Source organism: Heliangelus exortis, chromosome 8 (genome assembly GCF_036169615.1).
Source record: "Heliangelus exortis chromosome 8, bHelExo1.hap1, whole genome shotgun sequence".
NCBI lineage: Eukaryota > Metazoa > Chordata > Aves > Apodiformes > Trochilidae > Heliangelus > Heliangelus exortis.
The window spans coordinates 24247309-24275038 of NC_092429.1; the positions used below are offsets into that span (position 1 = coordinate 24247309).

General features: G+C 40.6%; 1 protein-coding gene across 2 annotated transcripts in view; it reads left to right on the top strand.

Moving 5' to 3' along the window:
• The window catches only part of PLA2G4A (phospholipase A2 group IVA), a 59438-nt gene that overhangs the window by 4526 nt on the left and 27182 nt on the right, over nucleotides 1–27730 (top strand). Inside the window, exons 1-6 of one of the 2 annotated variants that reach the window (XM_071751090.1) lie at nucleotides 2853–2925; nucleotides 3048–3129; nucleotides 15586–15734; nucleotides 18187–18300; nucleotides 21452–21489; nucleotides 23254–23395. In XM_071751090.1, coding sequence (XP_071607191.1) covers nucleotides 3126–3129; nucleotides 15586–15734; nucleotides 18187–18300; nucleotides 21452–21489; nucleotides 23254–23395 — 447 coding nt within the window. In that variant the 5' untranslated portion in view covers nucleotides 2853–2925; nucleotides 3048–3125. Of the gene's footprint in view, nucleotides 1–2852; nucleotides 2926–3047; nucleotides 3130–15585; nucleotides 15735–18186; nucleotides 18301–21451; nucleotides 21490–23253; nucleotides 23396–27730 lie in introns of those variants that run through there. The other variant, XM_071751089.1, reaches the window with a different exon arrangement.

Sequence of the window (27730 nt, forward strand, 5' to 3'; positions counted from 1 at the left end):
CTTTGGGCTCTTTCTCTTAATTATAAGGTTGTATGTGACAAAGGAGCTGCACTGTGTAAACGAGCTCTGGGGCCAGGGCCCAGTTGTGAAACCAACACCTCTGCCATCTGATGTGTGTGTGTGAAGGTGGCACATCCTGATAAAACAGTTTTGAGCACTTTCAAGAAGCAAACTCTAAACAAGGTCCAGTCAGAGTTGTTTTCTGCAGATTCACAACTTGTAAAAGGTCTGGAGTCACACTTGAGAAAGACTGACAGGGCCAGCTGTACACAGCTGTGTTAACACCTGCTGGTCCCAGGTACCCCCTAAAATCCCTGTTCACCCTCCTGTCATGGAACACCTGGCATGTTTTTTGCCATGTGGCAAGGGCAAGTTCAGGGAAAAGCCCCCTTCTCCTTCCTGTTCATCCCTCCACTCTTGGGAGCTGTGATGCAGCAGGAGATGGATGTCCCAAAATCACAGGGGTGTCTCCACATCAGCACAGGGCAGGCTCTTATGTAGCTGTTGCTGCTGAAGAGCTTTGAATTCCCCCATCTAAACCCTTCTGTTGGGTTTGATACTTTTGAGGGGAGTCAACCACCCTGGTTGGGAGCATCAATTGGCACCTTGACCCTGTCTTTCCTGTGACTGGTGAAGCACTTGCAGTGCTGTGAAGATTTCAGTTCACCCATCCTAAGGTGCAGTTTACATTGTCACAGCTTCCCCCTCCCTTCTTACTTGGCTTTTGAACCAGACAACTTCAAGGCAGAAATTACAGAGCTGAAATTCACTGCTGGGCAGGCTGTCCCCCAGTGATTCTCCAGCAGTTGTCACAGCGTGTGGGTGATTACAGGCTCAATAAAGATGCAACGATTTGGTGTCTGGCTCAGCTGGTGTCTGCACTGAAGTCACACCCTCAGTGTCACCCTGGGCATTCTCTCCCAGATGCTTTGCCATGGTGATGTGGCTTTGCCTTTGCAGACCTCTAGACTGCAGACTTGTGGGGGAGTTTGTTGGCATCACTTGTGTTACTTTTTAATGTGTCCTGACTCAACTGTTGCTTAAGCTTTCCCAAGCTCCTGAGCCACTCTTGCTGTCTTTAGAAGATAGTTTTTGTCGTTAGGGTTTTTTTTAGTGGGGGGGTTGTTTGGTTTTTTGTTTTGTTTTGCTTCTTTCTTTCTGGTTTTTTTTCCTGTTTTTTTTTGTTTGGTTTTGGGTTTTGTGGGTTTTTTTGTTTGTTTTGTGGTTGTTGGGTTTTTTTGGTTTTTTTTGTTTTTTTAGAAAATTATAGGTACCCTATTAGAAACTGTATTCTCTTTGTTTATTTGTATTATTTGTATTAGAGTGATCCAGTTTGGTTCTAGTCTCTGGGTGTAAATGTGTAGTGTATGTCAAATTGTGAGTCTTGGCTGAAGCAACCAGTTCTGGAATAGTTACAGCTACCTTGAAGCCCAGCAGTTGAAGCAGCAGCAGTAGCTGGACTGGAGGTGTCACTGTTGAAAACTAAGCTGTTTGAAAGCTTCAATATCAATTGAAGGGTTTTGTTGGCTTACCTCTTTGTTCCTTTAAAAAGAGGAGGTTTTTTTAAGAAAAAAACCCAAAAAACAGTGTCCAGAGGAAGATATAGTGAGAAGGTACCAGACACAGCCTGAAATAAGCATATCCCATATCAGAGGTATTGTCTATCATTTTAAATAAATGTGAATGGATTTCCTAATTCTGGTGCTTCCACCTTTTCCTTCTGGTTGGACTGTGTTGTAAGACCTTTAATATATGGGTAGTTGTTTTGGTCCTAATGACTGATAGGCAGTGTTTATTTTAGTGTATTTCTCAAAGTGAATGGGTGGTTAGAAAAAGATGGAAAATACCACTGGTTTTAGAAATGGAAAGCTGAAGTAGGGATGTATCACTGTTGGTCTCAGGTCAGTTTTAGATACAGCAGCTTGAGGTGTAAGAGTCTGTGAAAGCCTGGACCTGATGCTGGGTGCAGAGGTAGAGCTCAGATGTGAGATGGTCCCTCCTGGTGTCTGAGTCTGTGCTTCAGGAGAGTGATCTGGTGCCCTCCAGTTTGTGCCAGGGGTGAGTCAGTGTCCAGGCAGTGTGGGCAGTCAGACAGTTTGGGTGTCTGAGGAATGGCTGTGAGATAGCAGTGTGGATGTGTCTTATGATGACCACTTATGAGACCTGATCCTGTCTCTAATAAGGAAATCCTAAATCTTACCAGCAAGCTCTGCACTTGGGCCAGTGTTGTCTCCCTTGAAATACGTGGGGTTGATTCTCAGAATGATACTCAGTTGACTGGTCAAACTTATGACTGTGTAGGGTATAGGTAAAGTAAAAAAATACATGAATTACACACCTCCTTTTGGTAAGGTTTTCACTTTTGTTTGTTAATTTCAAGCCTTTTTCTACTTCCCTATTTTGTTCAGGGTAGACATCCAGCTCCTGCTGTGTGCTTGGGCTTTGCAGGAAATGGGAAGTGCCAGAATCTGCATGAAGTTTGTTTGTGGCTGTTTTGACAGCTTGCTTTTCACCTTCCCTCTATTGTCTTTAGGACTCTTGCACTTTGAATATTGATGTATCCTAAAAGGGTATATTCCATGCATTACTAACTGTGTGTGCAGTAAGCCTCTATCTGCTCCAGAATGTATACTTTGAAATAATTGCACCCATTCTTTTTACTGGGGGAAGGTAATTACATAGACAAGCACATTGTTAAATAGCCCCCTTTTTATTTTTTTCTTACCATAGCAAGTTGCCGTTGACTAAATGCCTTAGAGCAGGTTCTGTAGAGAGGAGGAGTGTTATTCATTGAGATTAGTAGGTGTGGCTGCAGGAAAATCAAGCAACCCTAGTACAACTTCTGACCTTTCAGTAAAGCTCCAGGGTGCAGTTCAGCTTTAAGATGCTCTATCCAGTATGAGTTTCACTTAACATTTTGACTGGGTGATTTCTCTCTCCGTTTTTTTTTCTTTTTTGAAAAAATTAAACCTTTTTTTTTTTTTTTTTTTTTGGTAGTTGTTTTTTGGTCCTGCAGCTTACTTACCTCTAATTCTCTTCTCTTCCAGGTGGAACACCAATATTCACACATATTCACTGTGACAGTAAGGAAAGCCACGAATGTCACAAAAGGAGCAATTGGTGACATGCGTGAGTATTTCTATTTCACCTCTTTTCTTCCAACAGACTGTGGCTGTAGGCAGGGGAGGATGACACAGCAAGCTTGTCATGCATTCAGTAGTGGGTTGGTGGGTTTGGGGTTGGTTTTCTTTGTCTTGCTCATTAAAAGTTGGGGCAGTGTGCCCGTTTCATTGCTCACTCTAACTCAGAAACCAGGTTTGCTGCTCCTTCTTTCCATTGATCCAGAAGAGCTGAATGAGTTGTAAACAATTTGCCTACAAGCAACACCTACACTGAGTTTTTTGGCTCAGTCGGAAGTGCTGTTCTGAGGATAGTGAAACTGGCAATTTCTGTCTCTTCAAAAGGCTGTGGTTTGGTGGTGGGAACACTTATAGAAGCCCACAGCCCTGCTGAGTAAGTGCAGTGAGGAAAAAAAAAAAAAGCAGAGCAGATAAGCAGGTCTCAAAGGGGAGAGCTGTGTAGGACACCAGCACTTTCCCTTTTTGTTGGGTGCCTGAGCCTCTGGACTCAGCAGCTAAACAGGAAGCCACCAGGAAGAATGACCCATGAAAACTCGTCTGCTCTTAAGGAGGGAAGAGGGGAAGAGCAATATATTGGCTGAGTCTGCAAAAAACAAGATTCCTGCTTCCTGGGTGATGTGTGTTTTCCTGTCAGGTCATCTCTCCCTTTCCCAGGTGCTTCCTGCAGGGTGCTGCATGGTCCAAGGGCACAGGCTGGGCCTGGGAGATAAGCAGGGTCTCTTGCTGGGTTTCTGATCAGGCTCTTGGACATGGATTTGTTTCTCCCTTAGCACATCCCTGGAAGCTGTTGTCAGGTGAACATAAAGGAGCTGCTCTGACACACAGCTTTGCTTTAGTGGATTAACAGGTTTTTTTATAATTAGCATCTGCTGTTGATATTAAACTTGGCACAGGTGGGAGGGACAACTGGGAGGAGAACATTCAAGAGGCCCAAGTGTGAGGGGGAGAGATGGGAGCCTTGACAGAAAGGAGAAGGAGTTGGGAATCTGACATTACTGTAGGGTGAAAGAAAGGAGCACACAGAGAAGGTTACCCTGGGACCCTCTGAGAGAGTCTTTATATAAGAAGATCCTGGGAATGGTGCTGTGAGGAGCAGAGCAAGAGTCCCAGAGGTGTTAGAGGGTGACTGGACTCAATGCAAAGACCTAGGCTCTTAAGCACAGAGGTCTCTGGCATGAGACAGTGTGGGAACATGGGAAAGCAAGAAAAGGGATTGAAATGGGGACCTCCTGGTTTGATATTAAAGGGAGTGTGGAATTGGTGAAGAAAGCCAGAAGACTATGGTGTTCTCTTTTTTGGTGTGTGTGGTGTTTGGGGTTTTTTTGTTGTTTTTTTTTTTTTTTTTTTAAACCCCTCAGGGCAAGTATGGTCATTTAGTATAAATTCCAAATCTCTATCAGAGTGATTAGTTTTTTTCCAGACAAAACACTTATCTCTCCAAATCATCAAAACCAAAAAGCTACTCAAGAAGAAATTTTTATTTTTATACAACCTGACAGAGCTATGCTCAAGGGCCACTGAAACCTGCTTGGTTTCCTGTCTGAGGCAGTTACCAGTGCTCCGTAGCCTGAGGCACCTGCATTCTGGGGTATCTATATGTGAGCTTCCAAGCTTCTTGAGCTTGTTCTTGGAGTCCTGGCACATCTCCAAAATTGAAAAAGAAAAAAAAACCCATTACTTCTGTTTTGATTTTGGGAAAATGAAAAATGTTTTTATTTTTCATGTGTATGCAAAACTTGGCATGTTGGAGGCTGAAAGCTATTTGATTAAATCAGTATTCATGTTAAATAGTTAAGAAAGGTGCATTAATCTGTGAGCAGTGGAAGGCCTTTAGTTCATTGTGCTAGCCAACACATAATTTTTTGCTTTTTTTCATTTGATTTCCCAAACTGTAACCACTGACTTGGTTGGAGAGGGTACATGAAGGTAACTCTGCCATGACAGACACTATAAAGCTTTTTACTCTTCTGGAGGGTTTCTATTAATTTAGTCTGTTAGTGTTGCTCTACTACGTGCAGACAGTGACTGTAGTGTGAACAGGAGGTAATTTTTATTTGTGGTAGTGATGGAGGTCCTGAGGAACATGAGATGTTGTACAATGTTTGGCTTTTCTTCTTTCCATTTCAGTCTTCCAAAGACTTTCTAAAATAGCTGTGAGAGAGCTGAGTAAATTTAAGTTTATTAAATGTGTGGAAGTTCTTAGAGTATTACTGCTTTGAGTGATAGTTTTCATCTTAAGGATTTGAGGTCTACCTCTGCTCAAGGATTATTGGTTGGATGGTCCAGTGTGCATGGTGCCCCAACTCTGTGGGTGGATGTGGAGTATGCCTGACTTCTCTGCCATACTTACCCACACCTCTGCCTCTTCACACCTAGGCTGGGGAGATATGCAGTGTTTTAAGAAGGTTTTTACAGGTTTCTTGAGCTCTTCATTAATGGAGTGCATAAGCAGTTGTATCATCCTTAAAACTAGGCAGCAGATGTTTGCTACACTGCAAATTCCACAGGCAATGTGTTACCTCCAGTGAAGGAGTTCACACGCACACAGCAATGCTGATTCAAGACATATTTTTAGCATCCTGGCTGATCTGGGTGGCTGGAACAACAGAAAAAAGCTGGAGCTAGGATAGCTTCCAGTCCTCTGGTTTTATTTGATTTGGCTCATCACAGAAATTTTCCAGGAAAATGCTTTAATTGTACGAAGGAAGTCAGTGTGCTTACTTACAGGGGTTTGTCATTCTGTGGGTGTGTGAGGGATGATCAATGAGAATGACTGTAGGAATGTGTGACCCAGGATGTTTGGGGGAGAAAAGAAAAAGTTTTCAGAGCAGACTCCCTGTTTTACAGGAGTTCTTTCAAGGCCCTTCTTATTTCAGGTATCTGCCCATTTCCTGCTGCCTTTCTACTTTTATTTTATTTACTGATTTCACTAGTTCCAGTTTTGTGGTGTCCCTTTCAAGGTATCTCTCACACTCTTAGGTTCTGTTCTCTCTCTTTACTTACAGCATGGTTACATTCTGTTGTAGTGACTGCTGCTCTAGTAGCTGGGCTTGATTCTTCTGGCTAAGTCTGTTTACAGGCTGGAGTATTTATGAGATGAGCAACTGCAGCAGATGCGTGGCTGGCTGGTTGGCTGCCAGGGGCCACCAAGCCACACTATCACTCCTCCATCAGCAGGATGAGGGGAGAAGATGAGATGAAAGGCTCGTGGGTCAAGATGAGGACAAGATCACTCACCTATTACCACTACAAGCAATACAGACTTAATCTAAGAAATTACTTTAATTTATTGCCAGCTAATTTTAAGCAACTAAGATAGTTAGAAATAAAACTAAAAACACCTTCCCCCCTACATGTTCCTTCTTCCTAGGCTCAGCTTCACTTCTGACTCTTCTACATACCCCAAACCATGTGGGGGGATGCAGAATTGGGGTTGCAGTTCAGAACATGTTCTTGCTGCTCTTTCTTCCTCACACTTTTTCCCAATTCCAGCATGTGGTCCCTTCCACAGAATAAAGTCTTTCATGACGTTCTCCAAGGTCATGGGCTGCAGTCCCTCGTGAACTGCTTGCTTCACCATAGGTCTTTTCCATGGGTTAAAGTCCTTCAGAAACAAATTGCTCCAGCTTGGGTCCCCCATGGGCCACAGTTCCTGCCAGGAAATCTGTTCCTGCTCAGGCTCCTATCCATGGGCCACTGGGGAGGAATCTGCTCCTGTGTGGGCTCTGCATGTGCTGCAGCTTCCCTCAGGGCACATCACCAGGCTTCAGCATGGGATCTTCCACATGGCCCTCCATGGGTTGCAGGAGGATGGACTCTGAGGGAATCTCTGCTCCTGCACTTGGAGCATTTCCTCCATCTCCTTTACTGACTTGGTATCTGCAGAGTTGTTTATCTTGTGCTTTCTCTTTCTTCTGTCTCTCACAGCTGCTGTGCTGTGTTTTTTACTCTCTCTTAGACATTTTATCATAGAAATGCCACCTGTGTCACTGGTGGGGTCAGCCTTGACTTGCAGCTTGGAGCCAGCAGGGACTGGCTCTGTATGATATAGGGGCAGCTTCTGGTATCTTCTCACAGAAACCACTCCTGCAGGCCCCCCCAACCTGCCCTGCTGCACAAAACCTGCCACATAAATCTAGTATAAAGTGGGACATCTCAAAATCTGATTTCTTTTGCCTAGGAATTTACTATCTTAATTTCTTAGCTTTCTGCTGGTCACAGGGTACAAAAGACCTTGAAAAATCACTTCTTTGACTGAAACTTTTGGAAAACACCTTGCTTCAAGTCCAGTGATTTTTATATCATGGTTGCTGAGTTTTGAATTGACTCCAGATACCATACCATACCATAGAGCCTTTCCTTACTACCATGAAGGCAAATAACTTGTAGAAAAAGGCTAGAATCCCAAACTACAGCATTCTGGATGAGAAATACTTGCAAACTGTCCTTCTTCTTTCCATAGGATCTCTCCCTTTCTGGATTTTCAGGAGGCTTGGTGGAAAATGGGTCCGGAAGAGGAATTGTAAAATTTATGTTACATTTTTGAAGATCTCTTTTTCTTTAAGTATCTTGGGTTTTAAAACAATTGCTAGCATCTACAAAGGAAAGAAGTTGTGTGACTCTACTCTTAATGAACACTAATCTTGCTTAATCCTCTTTTGGATTTGCAGCTTTTCCTTGCTTCATCCACTTTTGATGTTATGAGACATTCCCCAGTGCAATTTTGGGCATTTTAAGGAAAAAGTCTTTTCTTAAAAACACTCAAAGTTTGGGTAGCTGGTGGCAGTAGTACTCAGCTTCTCTCCCAGTTTCTGTCCACCCGGTTGGAATTAAGGCTGCGTTTCCATCGGCGTTAGGCTGCTGAGATAAACATGTTACAGTGCTGGGAGCACTCCAGTCAACAGAGCTCAGCCCTGGTTGCAAAACTTTCTAACAGGGAGGTGGGGAGAGGGGAAAGCAGCTCCACTAAGTGGCTCTTGGCACTTTTTTTGCCCATGCAATGGATGTTCCCTGCAGGTCAAGGTGATGTTCCTCAACCAGGACGGTGTTGCAGGATGCTAACTGTCCCACACATCAATCTGTACTAAAGAAAAGTTCCTACAAAAAAAGAAATGTATTAATTTATCTGTTTCTGACTGAATGTGTTTTCAGACTAGAATATGATGTAGCCAGCCTGAGCCTGCACTTAGCTATGGTTCTGCCCAGGTAGGACAGCTCCAAGTTTTCAGCACATTCCTGACACTTGTCTGAATTAAAAAGTCTAGGGAAGAGCCTCTTCTCACTCAGGGGCCTGGAGGCTGCACTTCAGCAACACAGTAAATCAAGCTCTAGGGCTGCTGGTAGAGGACCAAAACCTCTGAAGCCTCATGATACCAAATGCAGATCCAGTGTAAACTTGTTCTGTGGATTCAGAAAACGTTGCCAGTTTACATTTGTATTTGCAGACTTTGTGCCAGGCTAAGAATAATCTGTATCCCATCAATTAATATAAGTCTGGATTAAAAGTCGTATTGTGAGTTTTGAGTAATTTATCAGGAATGTGGTGACATGCCTGAACCTCCTCTAGACCAAATTATCATTGCCCAGATCTGGCATCACCATGGACCTACACTCATAGCTGAGCTGGGCAGCCATGCTGCCTGTTCCTTCTTTCCTGTTTGTGTCTTTGTTGGCAGAGTGAGATGTTTCACAAGGTTAACACTGAAAAAGCTCTTAAGAACTATGGATTTAAGTTAATTTAAAAAACACCATCCAGCCCCCATAGATTTATGCACACTACCAGTAAAACAGATTTTTCTCTCTACTATTGCAAGCTAATGTTTTAGTCTCTTTCATTGCTGTCTGTCTGCAAAGGGAATGGTACAGATAACTTGAAGAACTGCATGTTTTTTTAGGTCTTGGCACTTCTAAAAATTTGGTTTGATCCTATGAAGGTTTCAGCTGACTTGTTTGGGGTGTGTTTTATTCTGTTCAAGGCTGCATTGGCAAAACCACCAGCTGTGTCCCACCCCAGTGAAGTGGGTGGTAGTGCAGTGCCTGTGCAGGGAGCTCAGTTCTTTCCTTCATTTAAGTAATACCAGAGATGAAAAGCACTGTAATAAAAGGTACTCATAATCCCTAATAAACGTGTTGCCCAATCACAGGATTTCTGCTGCTTTGAGAGCTGTCTTACTTCACTTGTCACCTTCCACTCATAGAATCCTCCACTGCATCATCTCTTTTTCAAAATCCCTCTGGAAGTAGAAGGCCCAAAGCTCTGGCATTCCCCATGGTACCTGAAACACAAGCAGCAAGTAACCTGTCACCTCCTCACTGCTTGCAACCTCTGTATGTGCTGCTGGATATTTTAGGTTCCCTGTGGCCTTTGGGCACATCTCCAGACTCTTCAGTCTCTCAGGTATATTTATGGCCAGGCTATGGATTTGTCTGCTTGGAGACTCCCAGAAGTGTCTGCTCCAGAGGAATGCAAGGTCTGAATTCACAGTGGAGGCAGCTACAGTCCTCTCTGAAAATGGAAATTCAAAACAAATTTTAAAATGCAGCTGAGAAGTTTGGCCTTGTTGCTGTCAGCTATTGCAGTGGTACTGAAGGGAGGGGTTGTGAGTGTGCAGCTGCAGTCACCTTCACACAAAGACTGTTTCAGAGGGTGAGGAGATGGGTTTTTTGGGAACCATGAGGATCTACCTTTTGTCCATTCCTCCTTGCCCATCTGATACTGAATTAATTTACCAATTACTGGTGCCTGTGCTCTCCAGAACATGGGAGATACCTTTTTTTTTAGACTCTTGTCCTTTCACTAGTTTGCAGCAAGGTAAGAGTAAGCCAAATTTAATAATGCACATATTGGTTAATATATTGTATGGGAAACATTAATTACTTGGGCATTACTGATATTTGAAAATTATTGAAAAATAATTTTTTAAGAATTTCACTTTTTAAAACTAGAAAATCATATTAAACTGGGAAAAACATTATTTTATTTTTCTTTATGTTTTCACTTAACTATGGCAGAGAGATAAATTGTATCTCTATGCTACTGTGAAGCATATTGTCCAATGACCCTAATAAAATTAATTATTTGTGGAAAAATTCAGTCATGATTTTTAAACACTAGGTTTCTGGCCTAGGAATAAATTCATGTAGCTTGTTCCATGCTAGTTTCTAGAAGTGGGCTGGAGCAGCTCTCCTGTGAAGACAGGCTGAGAGAGTTGGATTTGTTCAGCCTGGGGAGGGCTCTGGGGAGTCCTAGGAGCACCTTCAAGTACTAGGAGGGCTACAGAAAAGATGGGGAGGGACTTTTTACAAGGGCATGGAGTGGTAGGACAAGGTGGAGTGGTTTCAAACCAAAAGAGGGAGGATTTAGATGAGATATTATGAATAAATTCTTTCTTTTGTGGGTGGCCCAGAGAAGCCTCAGGTAACTGATTGATCTCAATAAACATTCAACCCACTGAGGCTGTCTCCATGCCCCCAGTTTCATGTTTCTTTAGGGTCAGACATGGGATGCTGGGTCAGACATGGGATGTTGGGTCACTTTGAGCAAACCTGATGAAATGGAGAGGAGCCCTGCAGCCAGCACACGCTGGAATGTGCTTCACAGTCTGCCCCAGCTTCCTGCTCCTTCCAGAACCACCTGTGCCTAAGGCACCTCTGTATTTTTTATCTTCTTTCCCCTCAAAGGAGAGGGAGGTGATCCAAGAGTTCCCATTATTAGCTTGGCCTCAGTCAGGCCACTCAGCTGTGCATAACTTCATGCTGACCAAGCTGTAGTGAAATTAGCTAAAACAATGGTGGGAAGTGGACAAAGATGGTCAGTTGAGACCTAGTAAGATTTTATGAATGGAGTTGCACTTAATGGTGGAGGATGTTGGTTAACCAGAGGGCAAAAAATTCCCATGAGCCAAACTAACTCAGTTCTATAAGGAAAGACATGTGCCTGCTAGAATATTCCTGGAACTGCATAAACATGTTGTCTGGAGATCTTGAGTCCCAGAAATCTGGATGCAGAGTTAGTGTCTATAATGGTGGTGCATATATAAACTGACTATAAGGTTAATACACATTTATTTAATATCCATTACAATATGGCGTGCTTGTGGAAAAAAAAAAGTCTAAATTCTTAATTCATATTTATGTTCTTAAATTCTGATTAAATTCTGTGATGCAGATTTTTTTTGTAGCAAATCGGGTTTTGGAACACTAAGAATTTTTCATTTCTTTCAACTATTGATAGACAAATGAGAAATCCTAATGTATCATGGTGGTGGCTTCATCCTTGGTATTTTATATTCAAGCAAGCTTTCTGTATGCTATTGAAATAATTGAAATTGGAGTGACTGAAATATAAATGATACATCTGAAGTTTTAATTATATTAATATGAAGGCTTGATGACAGTCATTTAGCCAAATTAGTAATGTAAGATCAACTGGTTTCCAGTCACTGTAGAAAATTTTACAGGTTTCTTTAGTAGTCAGATTGCTTAAAGCATTACTCATTTTACTGTGAAAATGATGGATCCTAATTAGTGTCCATTGTGTGTTTCACTTAATGAGTCATAATGTAGTTTAGAGATGGAATTCTATAGTGATTACTTGACCAGGAGGTACATCAAACAAGGAGAAGCCATTGAATTCTGACATCCTACCTCTCAGCCATTTCTTAAGCCAGTGCATTTAAAAAGAACAGTTTACATGATGCTGACTTTGCCTTTGTTATTGGGTATCTGTTTTCAGCCCCTGGAGATTTGGTGGGTTCTGTTCATCTTACAAAAGGATTATTATGAGTATTTTGTAATTACCTTTCTAATTTATCTAGCCATAAGGTGGTAATTGCAGGACTCTGTGTTAGTTCCATTGACATCAGTGCTGAAACTTTTAATTTGTTGTCCAGAGGTGGAGTTTTGCATATAAGTGTATTTAATTGTCAGTTCATAATCACTTTTTCCTCAGAAATGCTGATGGAGCCTGGTCCCCAACTCCAAGATTTTGTCTGTGCCGTTAGATGTGAAGCTGCTTGACACTGGGAGAAGTCCAACATTTTAGTTGTGTGCAGATGTTGAGGCACATCCAATGAGCAGAGAGTGCCAGGGAGACAGGAATATGGATGGACTCATACCACACAGCTACTCTTCTCTGGTGGTGCATGTGTACATTTGCAAACCCTCTGAGATTTCTATGTGCAGCCCCTCCAAGCTGCATTAAAATGTTGGGATGTACAGCAGGTTGCTGGCACACCAGGAGCCATCCTGAAATCCTTTTGCACAGAATAGCCTGGAGCTGAGCTGTACTGAAACTTTCTTTTCTCCAGAAGTGTCCTGAGGAAGAGGTACAAATTCTTACGTGTTCTTTTTCCTGAGAAGTCCATGGTTGGTATTTCAAATAGGCATCTGTGATAAAGGAACAATTCCATGACAGTGTTGCATCTACAAAGGTGAACTTAGTTCTCCTGTAGTGATTACACTTGGAAAGTGTCAACTTTTGACCCAAACTGTTTCATAAGGGTGCTTCTTTTTAAAATCAAAACATAGATAACAGCAGTAATAAAGGCACTTTTCAATTATATATTCAGATCAGCTTTTTCAAAAGCACTCCTGGCAAATCAACCAGCAAAAACATGGAGAGGACTAAATACATTTGTGTAAAAGGATGCATACTCTGTTTATCTGTTTATGGTACTTTAATGTTTGGAAATTCATTAAGTGAATACTTTTGTGTTATTTGCCCAGTTGCCCGTAGCTAGTTTTTGGTCTCAAATATTGAAAGAGTAAGATTTTGATTAATATAGTGTAGCTGGTAGCAATATATCTTAATCAGAGCACATGGTCTTCCAGTATTTTTCCTCTGCATCTGAAGAAGGAAGTTGTAAAAGAATAGATTTTCATTTTCTTAATTGAAAATAGCACAAAATAAACTTTCAAACATGAAAGGGCAGATGATTAACTCCTTGCTTCTGGTTAAAAAGATAATAAAAGCAGGGAGTGAGGAGGCGTTTTGGCAGTTCTGGGTTATGAAGAATGATTTATTTATTTTTTTTTTAGTTGTTCTATGATTTGGGTTTAGTTTCAACACTTATTTGGAGTCAATCAGATAGGAAGTTAATAATGGCATCTGTATGGCAGCTGTGCTGTGGAATGTGGTTTCCACATGCTTCAGGACTTTGAATACAGATAGGAAACCATTTGCTGTTTGTGTTTAAAAGAAGAACAGTTTTTTGCAATTTATAGTTAGAGGTGATTACATAATGACATAAAAAAACTGAACAGAAAAGGAAGCTTTGGTGTTTTGCCCAGAACACTGTTCAGCACCAGTATTTTGGTTATAAACCAAGCTTTTGTAGGTGAGTTCAGTCTCTTGGCAGAGCAAGTCCCTAGTGTTTATGGCCAAAGTACTGCTCAATGTCCCACTTTACCAGATGAGGTTTTGTCACTGCTAATTTTGGTAGGGATTTTGCTGTTTAGTTTCAGGGGGCCTTGGTTCTGTTCGTTCTGGAACAATTTTGTGTTAGTAATTTGGTGCCAGGGAGAAAACAGATTTTAAAAACACCTGGGGGTTGGTCCCCCTGTTCCTCTGAGTTTAGGTATGAGACAAGATCAGACATAAATTCTCAGGAGCTAATAAAGATTGCTATTTAAAGACTTTCCACACTGATCCCCAACTTTAAATAGCTGCTTGTTAATTACAGAGGGAGCAGTGTGCCAAATCAGAGCAATTAGATAGGGAGCAAAGTGTAGAACTCCTTAAGAAGTTCCAGGGAATGTTGCAGCAGTCCAAGGAAACTATCAAACAGTGAAATGTTTGAATCACAAGATCTGTTTACATACGGAAATTTAATTGAGGGAGGCTGAGTCTAGGAGAAGGTTTGTTGACTGTCCCTGAAGTTTCCCTAGCTAGAGAAATACTTAATTCAAAACATGACCCTTGTGAGTTGTTCTGCATCTCCAGAGATACCTGAAGTACTTAGTGGGTCAGTGCAGTATCTTTTATCTTTGGCAGTGGCCTCAGAAGGCCCATTAGATCAGGCTGATTGTCCCCACTAGAATTGCTGGGAGGACAAACATTTTGAATTTTGATTCTGTTCTGTCCTGGTACACATCCAGAACCTCCTGGGTAATTTCAAAAAGCCTTTTTTTTTTTTTGGGATGGTTTGGTTGTTTTTTTCCAGAAGATGATTGATTCACATTTGAAAGTATGAAACTTTTTTGTTTTGCTCTTTTCCTCCTCCTCTCAGCAGAAACGACCACGTGGCTCTGGGCATCAGCAATGTCACTGATAATGATTTATTGAAATCCAGGAATCTCCAAATTATTTTGGAGTTGTTGGAAAAAGTATCTTTAGACTTTAAGTGTGTTCAAGGAGGAATGTTCAGACCTGGTTTACTTAGTAATCCATTTTAATGTCTTTAAAAAAGAGACCTTAAAGAAAAAGATTCTTTTTTATGGTGGGCATTGTATTTGCTTAAAAATGCTTCACAGAAGCAGAGGACAAACTTTGAGGAGAGGATGCTGGAAGGATGCATGCAGGGCAAGAGGCTTTTCATGGTCACCAAAACCACAGAAACAACTTCCCATGCTGTCCTTTGAAGCACCTGAGCAATGTTTTAGAGAAGTCTGTGAAGGGCTATGTCAGCTTTGGCCCAATTTGACAGACAAAAAATCTCACTGGAAAGAAAAATCCTCATTAAAAAATGACATGCTTTAGCATGATGGAGAGGTAGGATTTTCAAGGCTACCAATGATGCATTCTTTGCTTTCAGGAGTGGCTATTATTAGGTTCATCAGATGAGTTTTGTCAACATATATTCTTTACCCACTGATTAGCTCCAGTTGACATATGTTTCTATATTTTCATTTCGTGCCCTGCACAGTTATTATTCAAGTATTCCATGTAAACAGGATCTCTATTCTGTGGTGACCTCCACAAAGCTCTGGTGATTTCAGTGGCTTCAGATCTGAACAGCTCTTCTCACGTTGTGTTTAGTGGTACATAACTGGCTTTGCTCAGTTTCCTTTCTGGTTGCCCAACCAGCAAAGGTGACAGAGGATCCAAAGCTGTGCACAGAGCTGCTTGTTTTTGTTATTACCTGCAGACTGTTTGTGTGAAACACTTCTGTGATACAAGCCAAAATGATTAAAGGCTAGAAAGAGGAATGGGTAAGAGCTTTGAAAAAATAATTATCACTGCCTGGTGATAAACTTGAATCAGTCCTAGTGCCTTTCTGTATGTTCAAAGCTTTTCTCCTCCCCTCTTAAAAGCATAATGTCCGTTTCTTTCTAGGAAATTGTTAATATCATTATGTCATTTATGTAATTTTTCAATGTAATGTATATAGTTGAATACTTTTTCTGTCATAAACCATGAGGTGACCTCTGGTTTCATATTATTGTACTGATTATTATAACCCAAACTTGACTTTTATCTAACTTGAACATTGGTGTTCCTCTGTAGTTGACACTCCAGATCCATACGTGGAGCTGTTCATCCCATCCGCCCCTGACTGCAGGAAGAGGACAAAACATTTCAATAATGATGTGAATCCTGTATGGAATGAGACCTTTGAGTTCATTTTGGATCCCAATCAAGAGAATGTTCTTGAGGTAAATTACATGGCTGAGCTGCATCTGTGAAAAGTGAAGCTGTACAGTGTCTGGAAAATTAAAATATCAGTAGCTGGAATATGTATGTATGTCTGTTGTCTCAAGATTTCAGCTTTTTTAAAAAACATTTAAGTCTGATTTTTGTCCTTAGGCATGGTGCTAAGCAAGAGGTGTTGTATTAAATGCATTTTTGAGGGGTAGCCTTGAGAGTCATTGCAAAATACACCTGAGTCATCTCTTGGGCTGCTCCTGAGGGCTGGTACCTTACCCTTCTTCACGTCAGCCATAAATTATTTTCTCCCTGCTTCCTACACTGATTCAACTATTATGGACAGTGAATAGCTGGGGGTAAAGTCAAGTCTCTGCCTATTCCCTGCTTGTCCCCAAGGAGTCAGGAAACACAGGTATGGTTCTGCTTTCTCCTCTGTGCCTGGAGCCAAGGGCTTAGTAACCCACCCAGTGATGTGTTGGGTACTCTTACTCCATGTGCTTGTTGACTAAGCCACCATTAAGTCTCAGTGAGTTGTGGGTTGTGTACAGAAGGTGAGTGTCATGTGTAACAATTTTATAAGTGAGCATGGCAAGTATTTAAGGTTATCTATAGCCCTTTGTTAGCTTGGTTCTTCGAAGGGGATGTCCCTAACATGTCAAGCCTTCTGGCTCAAGCTTAACAAATTTCAGACTGAATTGGCCAGCTGGGACAGAGGCTGAAGCCTGTGAAGCTTCTCATTGAACTTATACCCATGCTCTCATGATCTTCCAAAGACAAGTGGAATGGTAAACTGAGGAACAGCAAGTAATGGTTAAAATGTAGTCCCTTGGTTTTACTGGCCTTGTGTAAAGACTGGGTCAGATTCTGCTTGTAGTGATGCTTAGGCAGTTTCCTTAGTAACAGTTGAGTGCAATGTTGCAATCAAAGATTTTTAAAGGATGAATTATTCAAGTCACAAACATTAGGGGTCTGTGGCTTACCTGCTGCTTCCTTGGGAACAGTACCACCTCCTATTCTCAGTATCTTTATACGTTCTGATACAAAGAAGTTTGATGCTGGCCAAGACATTAATTTCTTACCTGATCTCAGGTACTTTTGACCACATGGTGTCCTGGGCCACTTGCTTCTTTCTGTGGTAACAATGTGACCAGCTCATTTTCCACCAGAGTTAGAATCCCCAGCCACTGAAACTCTAGAACCTTTGGATTCTGAATGGATTCTGGTGTCGGAATTCAAATCTGTGAAGCTCCCTCCTCATCCAAAGCTGCATCCCAAATTCACACAGTCTTCTCATCTCCTCAGATTATTTTCATCTAAATCTTTAACTCTACTCCAACTGCAGTTTTCACTCTGGAGTGTTAGAAGCTTTCCAAAAGACCATTTACTGCTGTGATTGGTTTTAAAAGATGGCTCTTAGAGATGGCAGCAATGGGCAGAGGGTTCTGCAAGGAAACAGAAGGCAGCAGATCCCATTAAAATAATGAGCTCTGTCCTAAAATACAGTTCATCATTTCAAAGGGTTGCTTGTGGCACAAGATGAAGAAGATTCCTTATAGCTGAGGAGAGGCTGAACCCAGATGTAGCAACTAGTTACTCAAGTGATTATATCTTGATTCCATTTATTTTATGCAAAAGAGGTGGTTCAAGCCTCAAACATTGGATCTTTTAGAAGATGCAGTTTCACAAAATGGAAAAAAATGGTAAGCCAAAGGAATCTGGAGAACTCATTTAATAGAAACCATGTAAATGGTAATTTGAAACTCTTTCTGAATGTCTTTACTTGGGAAATTGGGAGGCTGCCACTGAGAAAAAAGGCTGCTAAATATAGACCCATGTGGATTAGAGCAAAAGCTCTGAACAGCATTCTGCAGTATCCATGTACATCTTTGGATAGTATGGCATTTTGAAAAGGTATATGCTCTGACATGGAAAATATGAGAAAAGGCTTGAAGATCTGGCTGAATACAAAGAAAAGCTTTGTGTAGTTTGGAATGCTGCAACTTTTGCCAAAGTGTTGCTCTAAAAACCTTTGTCTCTAGGTAAAATGCTTGATTATATGGATTCTATCATCACTGAATTGTTTTTTGCCACATCACGTTTAAAACTATTTTAGTTTTTCCATAGAGAGATTTGAAACAATTATATCATTTTTCTGTATGATTTGAATTTTCTGTGTCTGCTTAGCAGGATGGTGAGATTTACTGACACAGGTGCTCAGATGAGAAATGGTTTGGGAATGTTACTGTCATGCTCTTATGTTGAATGCCTGGAAGGTACCACCTACATTATAAATGAGCTTATCCTGTTTTAAAGAACATGTATGTTGGCACTGGGCACTGACTGGGTTGGGTTAGGCCTATTTCTTTTTTTAAATTTTTTAAAAAAATTTATTTTAAGCATAGACTTTATGGAATTAAATAGTTGTTTAAGTATAGTTGAATTCCCATGTATCTTTTCTAGGTTACTTTGATGGATGCCAACTACGTTATGGATGAGACACTTGGCACGTCCACATTTCCTATATCTTCTCTGAAACTGGGAGAGAAGAAGGAGGTCCAGTTAACTTTCAATGATGTAAGTTTCAGTGATTCATAGCTTTGCCTGTGTTAGTGAAGCTTTGGTGGAAAGTGTTTAAAAGAGCACTGGAACTGAGAGTCCTAAATTACTGTCTAGACCAGGATGCACCAACGTTTTAGTCCTTTATCAGGTGTCTGAATTTTTTCTGTGCCACATTTGGGTTAGATAAAGGTTCTTCACAAATCAATGGAGGATGGTACATAAAAAGGTTCAGTGATGTGTCCTAAGGACTCTCACTGACTCTGATATTACTCAGAGCATTACTTTTTTGGAGCATAAGAAAAATATTTGGCCTGCTCTTGATACTCATCAGAAGTTCCTATATGAAAGGAAATAAAAAACTGTTTCTGATGCCATCAGTCTATGTATGTATCTATTTTCTTAACAGAGAGCCTAGTTTTGAATTCAAGAAGGGACTGGAATATATCATGGAGGAGATCAGGGTGACAAGCTTTCAGTTAGGAGATAGCTGAATATGTGGGGGCATAGGAGGGGTTATCTGGGGTGAAGATTGTTCTCTCCATACCCTGTTCCAAAGCTTCTTTGCTAAGCATTCACTATTGGCCATGGGTAACAAGGACTGCTGGCCTGAAGGTACTGTATTTATCTTCTTCCAGTCCTGATGAAGGGAGAATTAAGCAGTGGCACTATATGCCTTTATGTCCCTGCTGGGAGAATCCTCTTTTAAAGTCTAGCTTCCAACTTGCTAAACCAGTTTTGGCACCACTTGGTTCAATGTAGACTCATAGTCTCTGTCAGCATGAGAGGTTATGCAGATTTTGCTGGTCAGTGTATTACCTCTACTACTGATGCTTGTGGCCTCTGGAAAGCTGACAAATTCTTTTCTTATTGTATGTTTCACTTTCAGTGAATGGCTTGTTGTAACACAGCTCTAGTTTCATGCAGTAATGCAGTGATGCATTAATGTACTCTTTGAAAAAAAGGGCAAGTCCCTTTAAACATGTATGCAAAACAGAGTCATTTTAATAGGGATTGCCTGCCTGCACCACAATTCCTGGAAATTGTTGTTAACCTGTATGTAATTGGGCTTGTTCTGCACGTATTAATATTTCATCATTTATTAGAGTAACATTTCACAGGCCACATCTGAACATAATTCAGTACTTGTAGCTATCATATCTGGTTGTCTTTATATATTGCATTAACTTATTATATGTGTAAATACTGTCTGCATTTCTGGTTTGGACCATAGTTTATTATGTGATCAGAGGTCTTATTTGTGACCACTCTGCTGTTTTGCATGTGACATAACTTTAAAAGAGGGATTACAGCTAGTAACTGGTTAAGGCTTTTTTATAGGAAATTGGAGAGTTTCATATGTAAGACTGAGCATTTAATTAGGTGTAGGCTTAGGGCAGATAAGAGTTTTGATACTCTCGTTTTTAAATTTTTTTTAATTGTATTTTTGAAGTTTCTGCATATTTATTTTACTAAGTGCTTCAGTAACTTGGGTATCCAGAGTGTGGCCTGACTGCAGATGTCTAGTTCTGCCAGGGATGAGGTGAGGTAGTGAGAAAGAGCTGATGAATAAATTTTGAAAATGCAGTTTACAAAGCTCATGCTAATAACACAAAGCCTTGCCATATTAAGAGATGTGCTTTAACTTCTCATTATCACTCAGCAAAGCTTGGTAGAATACATAGGGAGGAAAAAAATCCCCATAGGGAGGGAGTGAAAAAAGCCAAATACAATCTGAAATTTATAGGCAAATAATAAGGGAACATCAAGTCAGGCTGAGCCCAGTGTAGGCAATTTCTCTTCACAATGTGTGTTCCTGAGCTTTCAGTGGCAGCCTGTATAAGGTATAGCCAGTGCCCTGCTATTTCCCTGATGGAAAGTTTCACTTCAAGGCTTTATTTAATACCATGTGGAAACATTTTTTAATCCATTGAATATCTGCATGGCTTCTGAAGTGCTTTCTAAATTAGTAATACTCAGGTGCTGGAATAATGTAATTCCCACCCATCTTTGAAGTATTTCCTGTTGCTTCATGTTCTGCCTTTGGTGTTTCTTTGCCTTTTCTTTCTCCCACCCTCCTGCTAATACTCCACCTCTCCAGCAATTCCTGCTCCAGAGGGCAGGAGCAGGGTGCCAGATTTTGCCTGGTTAGTCAGCAGCTCTGAGGCTTCTTGGAGGCACTTCCATAGCCTTAACTACTTGGTGTAAGTGTCGAGCACAGGTTCAGTCTGAGGTGTTCTAGCTCTGATTGTAGTTACCACTTACCAAAACAAGGAGAATAAACCATTTGTAGCTAGAGGCAGAGTGAGACAAGAAAGGGGGTGTGGGTCTGCTGCACATCTACAGGGCTGCACCAGTGTGTTGGTGGTCATTGCCTGTGAGAGAGCTCAGAGAGGTGAAAATGCCTGTCCCTTCTCTCTTAGTTTTAGCAACCTTTTACCCTTGCATTTTGCCTAAAAATTGGTGCAATTGGTGCTTTAACCATAGTTTAATGTTTTGCCTGCAGGGAGCTTTCTTAAGTGCTCTATGGAGGAGGCAAAGGAGACAAACCTGCTCTGTGTGGTCTGCAAGTAAAATCATTAAGTAGTGACATTTACTAATCTGTCTGAATCTCTCAGTCAACTCTTTCTGATTGATAACTTAAACATATTTAACTACTGAAAGACAACACAGAGCATTCAATCCCTTACCAGGGCTTTCTTTCAGATACAAGCTAAGTATGAAGCAAACTGGGAAGTAAGTGGCAGATAGACTGGGGCTGGCTGTAAAAACAAAGGATAGTAAGTGTGTGAAGAAAATTAGATCCCTCCAGGCCAAACATGAGTAGCACTGTCAGAAAGGGATTGTCAGTGGAAGAAAGCCAAGACAGTGGGATCCAATGAATGAAAGTCAAGACCCAGCAGCACCTACCAGTGTTTTCTGCTGTACTCAGTGCTTGTGGTGTCTTTTGGAATAATATTGTGTGCTTTTTAAAAAATTTTTTTAAAAAAAGTGTCATATAAAACAAACTCATCCATGTATTTTAGGGATATCCACCTTTTTTTAAAAAAAAGAAAGAAAAAGAAAAGAAAAACTCTGATTCTAATGGTTGGTTTACATTCCAGGTGTAGTTTTCAGGTTTTTTTCCCTTTGTAAGTGGTATAACTGTATTTAAATATTTCTTGTTCAGGTCACAGAAATGACTTTGGAATTGTCTCTTGAAGTATGGTAAGTATTTAATTTTCAAAAAAAAAGATGGAAAATTCATTAGCAGCAAAGATTGGAGTCTCTAAGGGTTATTTTCACACTGTACTTCTATCACTGGCTTAATGGGTGTGCTCTTTCAAAATGTTTGCAAGAACAAGGCTGTCATGAGAATCTCTCATCCTGGCTTGTGTTAGTTGCTTTCCTTTTCGAGGGCTTTTTCTATAATAAACTCATAGACATCAGGGTCAGCTCTTAACCTCACTATTTTACCTTCTGTGGTAATTTTGCATCTCATGGTAACTTGGGGCATATATGGATACTCAAAAGCTGCCCCTGGAATGCAGTTAAATGTTTCCACCATGCAGTACTGAAGTGCAAAAGTGCAATGTGAAGCTCTCAGGGAGTAGGGCCAGGAGATCACCATGTGTAAACTTAAGCAGATGCCTACCTTTTATTTTCCCTTTTTTTTTTTGTTTTTTCCCCTTCTGTCTACATTTCTTTCTCCCTCTTTCCTAGCCACTTTTTTCACCTCTTAGGTGAAAGACTAAAAATCACCGTGAGGCATAATCAGAAAAATATCTTTTAAGTCTAAAAATGAATTACTGAGAACAAGGCATTTAAAAGGTGTTTTTTTGTTTGGTTTTGTGTTGTGGTTTGGTTTTTTTGTCTGTAGCTATATATGGAAGTGCTGAGTGCTGTTACTTAAACTAGAGCATTTTGATAATGACTCCAGAGACTGGAAAACATCCCCCAGGGATAATTTCTTCTTATCATTTTATATTAGTATGGGTGCAACACACGTGTATGGTCCTTCAGACCACCCATAAAACTTCCTTGGTTTGTACATTACAAGTATTTCATATCTCTGACACTAAATGAACAGAAGATGTTGAGATATTGCTGCTCTTAGTAGGCATTGAAATACATTAAACAAAAGGATCTTATCAAGTTCAGCTCTGTTATTCCCAGATGGCACACTAAGAACATTTCTGGGGATGGGGTAGCCACAGTTTCTCTGGACAATCTGTGTCTCACAACCCTCACAGAAAAGAGTTTCTTTTTAATGTCTAATATAAATGTCTCCTCTTTCAGTTTGAAACCATTCCCCCTCATTCTTTCACTCCATGCCTTTGTAAAAAGTCCTTCCCCAGCTTTCCTGTAGCCCCCTCAGGTACTGCAGGGTGCTCCAAGGTCTCTCTGGAGCCTTCTCTTTTCCAGGCTGAACAACCCCAACTCTCTCAGCCTGTTGCCACAGGCTGTGCTCCAGCCCTCTGGCTGCCTTCGTGGTCTCCTCTGGACTCATTCCAACAGCTCCATGTCCTTCTTGTGTTGGGATTTTGGAACTGGCACTGCAAGGGGGGGTTCTCATGAGAGTGGAGTAGGAGTGAAGAATCACTTTTATTTGAGTACAGTATTGAGGTCCTTACACAGCTCTATGTAGATTTTTGATCAGATGATGGGGGGGAAAAAAGGTAGAGGTCTTTGTAGGTCTTTGACCAGTGGATAAAAAGCATATAATTTGTATTTGTTTTTCACTAGTATGCAGACAGTGAGGTGTCTGTGTAAAACACACATCTTAAAGACCTGACACACTTAAGGTGGGCAGTTGTTCTTTACATCCGTCACTCCATGAAAGCAGCTGATGCAATCGCGTAGCATGAATAATTATTTTATTTCATCTTAATGAGGAATTTACTTTTACTTCCATGCATTTTCCTAGGTGTTATTTTAAATTCTCTTTGGAATTATGCCTTTCTCCTAAAGCCTGTCTCTTTTGCTAACCAGCTCTTCAACTGACCTCCGGTTCAGCATGGCCCTGTGTGATGAGGAGAAGAAATTTCGGCAGCAGCGAAAAGAGAAGATCATTCACAGAATGAAATCATTTCTGGGAGAGGAAAACAGCAAGAACTTGACCTCTTCCCGGGATGTAAGTTTGGAGAGTTCACACCAAGAGCAGTCCCACCTTTGGCAATCTTGTATTTGTCTCTCAAAGGAATGAATGGGACATAGGAGGTAGAAGCATTCAGTGTAAAGACAGATGGCAGAAGCAAAAAAAATTTCTTTTATGCATGTACAGTGTTTAGGCTGGAAAATAAGTTTTCTTGGGCTCTGAATTTATAGCACAAAGTTTAGGGAGACAAAATCCTGTGCCAAAATGAAGCTGTGCTTAAGAGGGATATATCCATTATGTGCAAAAGGGCAAAACAGCCTAATGCCGTTTTAGGACAGAATTCACAGCTTGTGATTGCTGGGTCCTTAAACAAACTGCTGCAGCTTTTATCTGGTTCTTTATTGGTTTAATCCATAGCTGGCTAAGGTTAAAACTGGATAAAGGGATCAATCCATGCTTTTAATTCCTTTCTGATTCTGAATTCCATGCTTTGTTAAGGTGTTGATTCTGGGCTGAGATCATCACCTGAGAAAACACCCACAGGGTGTGTGAAGTCTCTGCTGCACCAGAAAAATTCTTTGGCTGGGAGCATGCACCCAGCTGCACAATCTGCACTCACATGCTTGGTACCCAGCCTGGGCTCTTCAAAGGGCTGTGTTGCTTTCCTGTCTGAAGGATTAGGCAGGAAATGAGCTTTGTTACAGTCACCTTAGAATTATTTTCTTTCCTTCCTTTCTTTTTTGTCCTTTAGCCCAATTTACAGAATTGGGATTGTAAAGTTTATTTCTTAGAGAAAAAAAAAATAAATAAAACACTGCATTATGTTAATTGAGGATACACTTGGTACAGATCCACTTGTTTTGCAGTGTCTTTTCCATCCTACTCTTTCTTCCTTGGTTGTTCCCTGTTGTGTCCTGCTCCCAAAATTGTGACAGAAAGACCACGTCTATGTGGGGGGTGACAAACAAAGAATGGTCAATAAATTAGTCTGATTTGATTCCTTTTCTGCATTTTTAGTATAAGCAGAATATGACAGTCTTTTGCAGAAACTGGAACCAACACTAGAGGAATTCCTCTTAAATTTCTATGAAGTTTTGAGCAGGTGGTAAATGCATTGCTGTTGTATACCTTTGAACTTTTGCCTAGTAAAATGTGCTCGTGTGAGGTTTCTGAGGAAAACGACAGACAAGCATCACACATTTTATTTGTAGCCATATAAATTGTGTATGGTAAAGGAACATGTTCAAGGTTTTTAAATTTTCAATTCAGTTATTTTAGGTGCAGATCTTACCAGAATAGTTATTGGTGGATGTGACGGCCTGATCTTTGTAGCAGAATAATATTTCTCACAGAAAGGATGCAGATACTTTGACAAGATTCATCTAGGGCTGGAGCAATATTCAGTGCCTATAGTAACAGTTGTACAGGTTAAGTAAGACTTCCTATACCTTTTGGCATCATCTTCCCTTGGTATCCCTCAGTGTCTCAAATACTGAAAGTTTGTATCAGTTAAGTTGCATCTTCCAAGACCAAACATTCACCTCTAATTCTAGGCTTATCAACCCTAGGAAGGACTGAGGTAATGTGGTCCTTCCATTTTTTTTTCATTTGCCAAATGTTTATTTTTAAGCTGACTTGTCAGAATTTTTAGCTGCTTCTAGCAATGAAAAAAGCCCTTTTTGTTCAAGTTCAAGTTTTGTCCTTATAGCCTGTAATTTTATTTTTATTGCTACAGATGGGAGATAGGAGGAGGATTTATAGGATGTTTGTAGTCTTAACATTGCATCAGAAGTCAGGAGACATGAGTATTCTTAGCTACCTATGAGTCATTGTTTAATCTTAAACAAGTCACTTACTTACTTACTCAAGGTTCACCTGAGTTTCTTTGTCTGTGAATAGCAACACGTGTGCCTTGCAGGGATGCTGTGAGACTTTAATACCTGTGAAATAATTATACATTATACCTGGATGGGGAAGTAAGCACTTCCAAATTTCCTTACCTTATCTTGGGGCACAGTCTAAAAACACAGATGATAAGATTTCTCGTACCTGTGTTATTGCTCATATATTTTTATAATTTTTATTGCTTTCAACAATTATCTGAAAATACCATAATCAAATAAAGAAAACACATAGTTCTCCAGGAGTGGATTTGCAGAATGTTGTTTTAATAATCATCTGTGTGCCCCATGGCAACTTTTGATCCACCACGAGTATTCTTGTCCAGATTTTGTGCACTGTGTTTCCAGGACATTTGGACAAAACCATCTACACCACTCATTCCCAAAACAAGGTTTAATATGTTTTAAGTTATTTTTTGCCAAATTACTGGAACATATGATTGAGATGCCTTTTTCAGAGCTTACTTTCCTTAAAACTTTTCTCGTTTCCCAACTCCTTTTCATTTTTATGCCCAGTCTGGTGATTAAACAATCAGCATTTGTTGAGTTGATTGAAGTGGGACTGTCTGGTGCTCAGCTTGTCCATGGTACCATGCCCCATGGATTCTAGAAATGGAGCACTGTGCTGTGCAGAGCAACTATAGGAAAAAGAAAGCTCTGCTGGTGTGGCATGTTGGTTGTTCAGAACATGCACAACCATGGGGCACTGTGGCCAGGGTTTAGAGCAAGGGGCTTTTGTCTCCAAGACTTTAAAATTTAATTCACTCTTTTGCCATTGACTCACTGGATCACTTTCTTGTGAGTCACTTACCCTTTTGTTTTAAGTTTGTTCTAAGTTTACTGATATGCTTGAATGGGTTTAGTACCTCTGCCCTGACTTCACTGAATATATGCAAAGGGCTTGGGGTTCAGGATGCATCAAAGCATGGAATGCCTCAGCCCCAGCCTATATACATGGAGAAGGTGCATGCCTTGGTCTTCCTATCTTTTTTTCAATTCTTTCTCAATGCTTTCTTCATGCTTTTGCCTTTGTACTCTACAGTGACTTCTCCCTTGCCTCTACCCTATTCTGGAGGGCAACTGGTAAGATTGGTGTGTGTAATTTCAGATTTTATTATTTCTTGCCCTTAAAGTTGTTAGAAACTGAATTCCGGATAAAAATCTGCTTTAACAAACCTACCTTCTTGGAAATGTGCAGTAACTTCCTCTGCAAAACAGGAAGGGACTCTTAACCTGACTTATGCCTACAAGTCAACTTTGACTCAGTTGGGTGAAACAAATAAATCTAAATGTGCAGTAGATGCTTCTCTTCAGTTATTTTTTGTCATGTAAAAGCTTTTTTTTACTGTGGGAAGCTTACTTAAGCTTCTGCCCTCTGCTCCAGAGCTCCTTAGTGAAATTTAATTTTTTGGAAATAAAAGTACTGATTGCAGCTTTTCACACTTTGCTTTGATATCAAGTGGAAATGAAGAAATAGTACACATCCTCTTACCTCTTGGAATGGCCACCCTCTCCCAGTGTAGGAATCTGTGATTCGCTAGTGACTTTTCTCAGCATTCCTTGTGGATGCTCCTTATGGAGTGTCTGTGCATCCTGAAGAAAACTGGGACTTTCTCTTGTGCTCATGCCAATGGCCTGATGAATGCATTTGTTGAATGGTGGTGCTTTGGAAGTGTTCTCACATACTTTTTCCAGGCTCGCGCCCGCAAACCACCCTCTTCATCCTGTTGGGATTTGTCTGTGTAGGTTAATTAGGTAGTGTTTGTAAAGAGCTTTCAAAGCCTAATGCACATTACTAAATTACTGATTAGTAATATGGCTCCTCTGTTCAAAGCATTTGCTCCGTTATTGGGGTGTTGGCTTAACAAAACAGGCATGTCCTAAATCTTTACCATTGTTTTCTCATTTCTTGATAGATAGGTATCTCTGGAAGGGCATGGTGAATGCTGATGCCAGTAAATACCTGTGGTTTTTATTACTAAAGCTTAGCACTTACAAAGATGATACCAAAATCTTAGTGCTTCGAGAATAAGGAGTTTTTGTGGAATGGAAGCCTCAAGAAATGTCTCAACACACTTGGTCATCGTGCCTGGTCATTTCCTTGTGACTTTGTCTTTTCAGTCCACAGGGGAGTTTCACACCTTGGAGTGTGGAGTCTGCAGAAAGGAACTCGACTCGGTGGTCACATGGTTCTTTTCTTATAACTAATCCCATCTATTGGCACCCTAAATTGTGTTTCCATTAAATTTTTGCCTGATTACCAGTTTGATCAGATAGAGGCTTTCTACACAACTCTGTGATTCTTTTTATGCTTAGTAACAACCAAGAGGTTATTACCTTATCACCACTGAAGAGTGGAAAATTCTCGTAGGATTTGAAAACTGGGAACCTGGTAAGGACCCTTCCTACAGTTCTTGATGATGGTAGCAAGTTATTTTTAGAATCACAGAATTACAGGATCATAGAACAT